Source organism: Antrostomus carolinensis, unplaced genomic scaffold (assembly GCF_000700745.2).
Source record: "Antrostomus carolinensis isolate BGI_N321 unplaced genomic scaffold, ASM70074v2 scaffold2022, whole genome shotgun sequence".
Classification (NCBI taxonomy): domain Eukaryota; kingdom Metazoa; phylum Chordata; class Aves; order Caprimulgiformes; family Caprimulgidae; genus Antrostomus; species Antrostomus carolinensis.
Genome location: NW_010298726.1, coordinates 36,780 through 46,145, shown reverse-complemented (window position 1 = coordinate 46,145; position 9,366 = coordinate 36,780). Strand labels below are relative to the sequence as shown.

Sequence of the window (9,366 nt, the reverse complement as noted above, 5' to 3'; positions counted from 1 at the left end):
TGCTGAAATGGTATCCCTCACTGGTCCTTCTTCATGTATCAAGGAACAGGATTTATGGTGCAGTTGATGTGGTAATATTCAGATTGGAGGTAACAGTGATGGTTGGTGTGTTTGGTATCAGCTGTCCAGGCTGATGTTCAGAATGGGCTGGTTGGCAACTGTGAAGTTCTCTGCACTAATAACAGGTATAAGATGTTACCTGGTAAACTTCAAGCACCATAACTCCAAAAACCAGATGTCTGTTAGTGTGTGTTTTATCGGAAGAGTCCTTTATGCACAGGTCTTCACACAGTTCTTGATAAATCCCCAGAGCTCTGTCCCATCTTGTAGCAGCTTAATGAGTCTTTTAGGAATGGGTCTTTGGGAAAAGTCCCTTGATTTGTACTTTACAATGTTTTTGCCTAAATTGAGGAGGAGAGGCAAAATGCTAGTACTGTTTGTTACTAATTCCTGATGCTCCAGTAAATTCCAAAAGCCACTACTACGTTTCTTCAGTGTGAGGAAGTATGTGCTCTGAGTATAAATAAAACTTGGACCTCAGGCCAACCACTGAATGCACGTTAAGCCCTTGGCCTGCAAACAGGATGCATTTTTACAGATAAATTAGGATTCCTTTCCTCCAGGAATCTTCCTTGCCAGTTTAAGAGCTTTCTTTGTATACTGGTGAGCTGACGACCAGCCATGCATAAATTCAGAGAGAAGCCAGATATTAATTTGAAACAACTTGTGGTTGTTCAGGAACTCACAGTCTCCAAAGGTGCTTTTAGCTGTTCTGCTTTATTTTGAACTGACAACGGCCTTGGAGCACTCATTCAGGAACTGTTGCGTCCTTTCTGAGCCACCCCTCAGGGTCATCCCTTGGACAGCATGCAGCAAGGTTCAGTGACCAATATAGACACATTAACAGCAGAGCAAGAAGCCACCCCAGTGCTGAGCCTAAGCTGCAGGATGGACAGGACCTCTGACTGTCTTCAGTATTATAAGAAGATTTGGATACATGTAGGGGCATTCGCTGTAACTGTGTCAAAACAGTTGTGTTAAGCCTTAGAGTACATTTGCTATAGATCAAAGGCTCACATGCCTCATTAAAACCCACGTAGGAGACACTGTCTCCTTCTGATGCTGGTGCTACCTTAGGCACCTGTCACACCTCAGTTATCTCAGGGCTGGAATTTCTCTGCTGCAGGAAATGCTGTTGTGTCATTTTATGTAATAGAAATTAGGGGTCAGGGAAATAATTCAAAAACCCCTACAGGTTTTAAAAGATTGGCACTCACTAAATTGGAGGATTTCATTGTGGTTTGCTGTGCTAACCAAAGCACTTAATTTCAGCCAGCTCAGCTGTTTTCTCATGTTGAGTACTACTGCAAGCAGGGTGTAGGTTAGAAGCTAACTTCACACTTGTGCTAGTATATATGATTGGTGATGCATATCAAGGCCTGGTCAAAAGGAAACTGGCCTGGCATTAAGAAAAAGTGCCTCAGTGACCATGAAAAGAGGTTAAGAGGAGGAGAATGCAGTAGTCTAATTCCTAGAAGACAGTGGACTTGGAGAGAAATTGAGTGAAACGTCCTGTAGACCCACTTAGAAGTTAAAAGTGTGAAACCTCTTCAACAGAATGAACTGACCCCAGGTCACTTTGATTTTCCACCTGGCAAAGACAAACATTCAGCAAAATGAAACATTTTTTCTGACAGGGAATTTCCAGCTGGTGGTGTGCAGAAGAGCACACTGCAGGCTGCTCAGACCAGATCTCATCAGGCCAGAATTCTCCTCCTGCTCTCTGTCCATCTCAAAAGCAGTGGCCTGGGGCCCCTTTTGCTTTCAGCCCTAAGGCAGCAACGCGCTCTTCGCACAGGAAGAGCAGAGGCCATGCTCAGCTTCCTGTGCAATAGTCTGTTCTTCTTTTAGCTCCTTTTCCTCACTGCTGAATTAGTGAGTTCCCTCCTCATCCAAGATTAGAGCAAGTAGAACACAAAACTAACCATTCCTTCTGCTGCAGGACCACAGTCAGCCTACCTGTTACCTGGTAACAGATAACAGGTAGACATGTTTGGTAACATGCAACAACTACTTATGTTGTCTGGTTTAATTTGCAATTTGGTAGCTCAGACCAGGCCTTTGTCCACTTTAGGCTGACTGTAGGATGAGCTGACCTGAGAATATGGTTTCACATCTCAAAGCAAAGTGTGAACACCACCAAATGAAGCATCCTTTTTTTTTGAGACCTCCACAGAAACACAAGTTTTTTAACATATTGGGACCCATGTGTAGCAGTCCAGGTTTGGCCAGGGTGTCCAGAGAGGTACCAAATTTTCTTTAAAACTAGGGATAGGCTTCCTCGGGAACATCTGTGCCTGTGGAAGTGCCCACCTTTGCTCTGCTGAAAGAGTGAAACTTTGAAGTCAGCCTTGTCTGGTTTCATGTATATTGGGCCATTTTAAGAAAGGAGGCATTCTCTGCTTCACTTCCAATTCATACTACATGACAAAATCTGCCTGAAAAATTTGCTGTGGTTGAACTCCCTGATACTTAGACAATGAACTTAATGGGTCAGACCCTCAGTTGGTATAAACTAACATTTCTCCCTCAAGTTGAAGGCAATCAGCTTGTGGATCTGATTCATCACAAGGAATCAAGAAGACAAGTTCACAGTCTGTATCAATACACCTTTCTCCCAGCAGACCTCTGAGTACAACTGCAAGATATAGGTCTATGTTGAAGCAGGACTCATCTACAGGTACATCTAGCTGTAGGTGGCCACAGATGGGTATCATGTCTAGTTTCTCATTATAGGCAATTGGACTTAGTCGATGGAGTTCAGTTGATTCATCTGGATAGATGTAGGTGTCTGTTTTAGGGTGAGATGACTCATGAGAAACTCCACTGATGATATTGATTAGTTCATCACTGGCTATAAAAGCAATCTAGAGGTACTGGTTCAGATGTTCACATGTACAGTGTAGGCAGTCACATTAGCAAGTGAATCGTTGCCGAAGAGACAATTATGATAGCATTGCAGTGTCTCACTGAGCTTTTCCAAGTTCTGCGCAAACTTAAATAACAGCAACGTATGCCTCCAAGAATGTAACTTTCGATCAAAAAATATGTAACCTGCCTTCTAAAAAATACTAGGAGTAGTTAGTAAGAATAATATGCATTAAAAGAATAAAAGAAGTAGAGTTTGGAAACCACCCAGTGCCTCCCCTGCAAACAAAGTGGCACCATTGTGCACTAGAGAAAAGTAAGAGGCAGGACTCACAGGGAGAGCTGGGAGACTGGGCAGGACTCACAGGGAGAACTCTCTGACTGCCCTAATACCCACAGGGAGAGCTGGGCACATAGCTCATTTATATAGAAGCACTATAATCTTATTACAAAAAACTCCATCTTATTTATCTTTCAGAAATACCTTTACTCAGACAAAATGTCAAAGGCATATTGTATGGTAGGCATAGAATGAGAATCTCTGCTTTTCGCTCCATCACTAGTGGAGTGATAAACAAGATACCAATATGCAGTATGTGGTGTGTACTGGCAATGGTGAGCCTGGAGCTCCCAGCCCTGTGCTAGCTGGGAGCTACCACTCTGTGGAAGAGAACTGATGGAAAAGCAAAAATAGCAGAGCAGTAGGCATTGGTTTATGAGGAAATACTGCGTAAGACAAACAGACCAAGCTTGGTCAGTCCATGAGCAGGGAGAATTGGGTATGGTAAGGCTCTAAGCTTTAGTTGGAAGTTTGAAAGATGAAGAGACTGCTTTCAAAGGAGATTCAAGAATGAACAGAGGAACAATTTTCTTACTGCAACATTTTTAACTTGTGGACTACCTAACATGATAAAGCTTCTTTTTCGGACTATCTTTGAACTCCACAGGGAGCTGGAGTATATAGTTTAAAACCAGTTCTGTACTGGTGATAGAGTTGGCTAGGTGATTGGCCCTAAAACATCTGATTTAATAATTTTAGTTGCACAGTTTTGCATGACTAATGCATACTGTGCTTTTGGAAGAAGAAAGATAGGATATATATTCCATTGGAATCTTTCTCTTCCCTAGCTGTTAGAATGAAGTTTGTCATCCCCCACAGAACTGAGCAGCTGAATATTAGTTGCCTTGATGCACTTCTGTATGGCTCTGCGATTGACAAAGGCATGGACATGAAGCAGTGTGTCTTCAGTGGGATAGCTGAGCCTGTGTAAAGGAACTTGGCCTCAAATACTTCAGCAGCCAGTGTAGAACTGATGCTAGAAATTCCTAAAATTATGTCAGAGCAATCCCACCACACTACTCACTCCTGAGAAGGAAAATAAAGTTATACATCACAATTTTGCTTTGTTAACTATAGGAAGAGGATATTTGCATTTAAGTTTCTGTTAATGAAGGTTGATGGATTAGAGATTATCTCTTTTTTTCTGGCTAGCACAGTTGCTACATTTGAATTAAAGAGCTAGTTCAAATTTTTCAAGGGAAATGAATTCCTCTGATCTGTAAAACACATGTTTTTGAAATGGATTCATGCTGCCTGCATGTATTAACTGTCTTAATTCAACTATACCATAAATCAAACATTGCTGAAATAGTATGGGATGGACAAGAGACAGCAAAATGCTAGGGGGTAGAAGGATGGTCACAATCTTTTCTTATGATCTTGCAGTTACCCTTTCTGTACCTCAGTTTTCTCAGCTCTAAACTGAGGCTAAAATTCATATTTCCTGGAGAGCTACTGCTAGACATCATTTCAGTGTACATAAAATATTAGAGCAAGATGCAGAGCATCATCACTGCCTGCTGGTTGTCAGAATACACAGGGAGGGAAAAGAAATGCATGAATGTGTTAACATAGGTTGTAATTTCTTTATGGAGGCTTGGGCAGAATTCCAGTTGCTTTAAATCATGTATTTAATTACTACCCATTCCATTCAAGCACTGCATCCCAGCCAGGAGCTGACATATTTGCTTTGCTATAAACATAATAGGATGAATTTGTGGCAGAAGAGAAGGCTTATTTTAAGCTTCTTATAGATATTTATGAAATAAATATTTCCTGATCCTGCAGGGAAGAGGGGGAAATAAAGCAAGCAAGTCATATCTGGAGTAGGACAACGCCACCTTGAACAAGCAAGCTCAGTCCCAGTGTCACTGAGACCGCTGGCAGGGTCACAGCTAGATTTAACTCGTCAGTTGCAAGCATACCCCTCTGTGAGAGACCACAGGTGGAGCTAGACATTCAGGTCTGGGAGCTTGGCTCTGGCCCAGATTGAAAGTGGAGCTGAGGAGGCAGCAACCCGCAGAGAACATCCCTGCTGCAGCCCACAGATGGATGCTGTCTAGTGCCCTGGTGCCTTTCATGGTACAGGGAGCACATGGGTTGCAGGATGCTGAGCAGCACCAACCTCTTGCTTGTCTTGGTTCACAGGCATTGTTTCATATATCTTTGTGCCTCCTGATTCTGCTCATAAGTGAGCTGCTGACAGCACCTACTATACCCATGGATGGACTGAGATACAGGGCGTCTCAGGGCCATACTTGGTCTGACGGCTGTCATGTCTAAGCTAGCCTATGCCTGCTGTAACACCCAAGGCCAGGAGAAGAAGAGGAGGTTCAGTCTTGCCCTCTCTGGCACCTATCCTTGGCTCCATGTGCAGTCAGTAAAGGGAAGCTGTTGTAATGCCTACAAGGAGTAGGCACAACATACCATGCCTGACCTGCCCTAGGCAATACTGGAAGTTTGTGTCAACACATGGAGTCAAAGCTAGGTCTTGATGATTAGCCTTGTTTTTCTCTTGTTGACACCTACAGCTCCTGCTGACTTCAGCTTTAGCTACAGACGTGGGTATTTAAGAATAAGGCTTCATATTCCCACAAGTGTATTAAAATGATGTCTAGTGATTTATGCAGGTTATGAGCATACAGCATATGGAGAATGAGTACTCTTTCCATTATTGCACTCAGACATCCCTACTCAGTTGAGTTTATTAATCAAAAAGAAACTGTATATCAGATTTTCATATTTAAGCCATATAAACATCTGGGAGTCCAATAATATTTCTATGAAATCTTAAAATTGAGAAAGGTTTATAACAAGGGCTGGTGGGCAGAGCAGCTAAATCAGCTTACAGAAATGAGATAGACAGCAGTAAAAAATAATTGACTCGGTGCCTGTTTGTACATACAACCACTTCTCAGCCAATAAAAAAGAAATACAGAGATTCTGGTGTTGCACTGGAAATCCCTTGGCCTTTAGGAAATCTCTTGGCCTTCAGGAAATCAAAAGCAGCCAGTCCATGCCACTGGTCAATAACTACTACATCAAAAATAAAAAGTTTTTAAAGAAGGAGAAAAATAAGCCTGGCAAACTTTTTGGTACTTCACCTTCCTTTACACTAATTTTATACAGAACTAACTCCATTGGCATCTGATTTCCTCAGGTCAAAAGGAGAATAGTGCTTTTCTCTGTGCAGTCTTTCTGGGACATTTTCATGTCTGTTGTGTCACCTTTTTTTGCGAGACAATATTAAATAGCTGTAATACTAAGCTGCTTGTATTAAGGTAATATATATGACAGTAATGAATTGGCCCTTCACAGAGCTGAAGCTTTCACAGAGACATAAGCCAAGGCAACACTAGACAAACAAAATGTCCATCCAGATGTTAATGAAACAATACACTTGTTTTATAGTTTGGTTGAAGACCTAAGGCTGTGTCATTCAACTAAAGGCAGCCATAATAAAGCAAACAGAATTGAAAGTGTTAATTCAGCTTTCATTAAATTGTCTATGGTGTGGTGTGTGCAGACTCTGTTAGAAACAGACTGAATTGCAGCCCTGACAGTCTCTCATCCTCCAACACTTCGTTTTAACTGGATCAGCTCTCTGTTCACTAGCTATATTACTGGGTTTATTTTAAAACCCCCCTTTTTTTTTTTTTTTTTTTTTTTTTAATCAGGGGCTAAGCTCATGTTTATTTGAGGCTTCAGAAGAGTATCTTTCTTTGCCAGTGGAGAATCTGTGTCAGCTATGAATGACAAAAAAGGAAAGCTGACTCATGGCAAAGATTTGAAATAACTCAGCGGGAGCATTTGAGAAATAGGAATTTATGCCCTACCATGGAAGGGCATGTGGACTATGGGCTAAAATGGCTAGGGCATAATTTCACCAAAGCTACATCAAGGGTAGCTTTGATTCTTTGAGGTGAGACAAATTGTTCTCAAGTGAGACACACATAGCCCATGAAACCAATACATCCAGGTGCTCAGGTGAGGAAAACTGCCCACCGACTGAGGGAGGACATTCACAATTAAAGTAGTCTGGGCTTCAGTTAAGAGGAATGGTCAACCCTGAATGTTGGGAAGATAGGCCTGGTAAGCAACTTGTTAATACAGGTTGTCCATGATGAATTTATGACATGTTGGTAGAAAGTGAAAACATCTTTCAAATAAGAAAAGTTATCTTTGTGCTCTTTGTCGTTTATGTGGTGAAGCTTCAGTTTGGATTCTGTTTTAAGCAGTAATTATTTATAATGATGACTGTTAACATACATGCTTTTTTGGCTTAAATATTTCAAAGAGCTCTTACAGAGTACATATAAGATCACTTTGTTAACTTTGCTGCTATGAATATTTTGAGCACAGGAAATCTTGAGCCCATGAGGATCTGTTCCTGTAGCACCTGCTGCACACCAAGTCCAAAAACTAGTCTAAGTCCAATGTGAAAGGCTTTTTGTTTTCTTAACTAAACATCATAGCTGGAAAGATGCTTCCTCTTAGATCCTAGCTCTTGGGAGACTGTTTTAATTAGGAACATGTAGTTCAATATTTTGCCTCCTGAAGTAACATAAAACCAGAAGTCCTCAGCCCTAAAAACCACTGTCCCAGATTCCATTTTCTGCTCTTTGGTCACAAACATAGAGCAGACCTAAAGTTTGTGATACACCTAATGTATGTAGACAACTTTGCTTTTGATATTGAAAATGTGTATTGCTGTCTTGATGGCAGTGTCAAATCAGAGGACCAAGCTGGCAGCCTTCGTACTCTTCAAGGATTGTCTTTTATCTGCAACCCATAAAGTTTAAGTTTATTTTTCTCCAGTTAATAAAGAATGGCAGAAGTGGAGCTCACTAAAAATTTTCAAGCTCGTATTTTGGGCTTGAAACAAGTTTATTCACTTTCACTAACTTTCCATTTTTCAGCATTTTTTCTTTGCTGGTGCTTTCAAGCTTTAACTCTTCAGATAACGTAAGCTAAAGTCTGCAAAGGACTTGCTGGGTGAGAAGCTGTCACTGTTGTGTGGGAATACATCTTTGTGGTGAGTTTATTGGGACCACTCTGTGTTTCTCTTTGCTCAGGGAAACCGTACGGTGCAGATGACTTCCTCCCCGTGCTCATGTATGTGTTGGCCCGCAGCAACTTGACTGAAGTCCTTCTGAATGTGGAGTATATGATGGAGCTCATGGACCCTGCTCTGCAGCTAGGGGAAGGTAGGGTACAGTGTTTGATCCTGAGATATTCACTTTGGAAATCATTATTTAACTTGCTTCAGTGTGTGTGAAAGTGGGGCAGCAAGGCTCTAGCTAGGCTTTGTGGATAAGCTTTGACCAAGCTTTTCAAATCTGAGGCTCTAAAATTATTGTCAAACAAATTGGTTTTAGCAGTGCAGTGCCCTTAGACACCAGCCAGAAAGGCAGGGACCCAGCATAAATGAGAACTGAGTTTCTGGATTAGTAACCTAAACAGAGCCATCTACTGTTCCTTGGCCCAAAGGCTGAAAAGTTAGAAAGTCTTTGCCTAAAATTAAACTACTGCTGCAATCTATTGTGCGGACACTTTTATTATTCCAGTGACAAAAATGCACATTTCTTATACTGCCTTCTAAGCCTGGGGCCTTACATCATTCCCATTATCACTCTAATCTTAAATTTGAGTGACCCCTTTGTCATTATTCTCTGTCTGAGTATCATAGTGAGGCAGAGAAAGGAAAGTCATGTTAGAGAGGAATATTGGTTTTGAATGTGAATAAAGACCTGTGCTATTAGAGGGATAAACAGCCCAGGGAGCTGTGGGCCTTTAGTTTCTTAAATATAGCTTGGGAAGCAAATGTTACAAACAGTGACAGTGTTACGCACTCTGAATTAGGAACACAGATCATTTTTCATCAAGTAGTCACTAAATCAATAAAATGGAGTTTATTTTAGACTCTGTTTTGGTAAGTACTGAGGTTCTAGAAAGGAGTCCTGGATGAACAATAGCAAACTACTTTTATTTCTGTTAAGTGGAGGTATAAATTTGTAACTAAGAGCATGTCATCCCAGCACAGTGCAGAGGTGGGCAAAAGTAAGTACTAACAGAATGAGTGGTAGCAACAAAATCAT

General features: G+C 41.3%; 1 protein-coding gene across 1 annotated transcript in view; it reads left to right on the top strand.

Annotated features, from left to right (window-relative positions):
- The window catches only part of RIN3 (Ras and Rab interactor 3), a gene marked incomplete at its 5' end in the record, with an annotated part of 19,480 nt that overhangs the window by 3,887 nt on the left and 6,227 nt on the right, over positions 1-9,366 (top strand). The window contains 2 exons of the mRNA XM_010162512.1: positions 1-23; positions 8,344-8,475. The exon at positions 1-23 is cut by the window's left edge and continues 307 nt beyond it. Coding sequence (XP_010160814.1) covers positions 1-23; positions 8,344-8,475 — 155 coding nt within the window. The remainder of the gene's footprint in view (positions 24-8,343; positions 8,476-9,366) is intronic.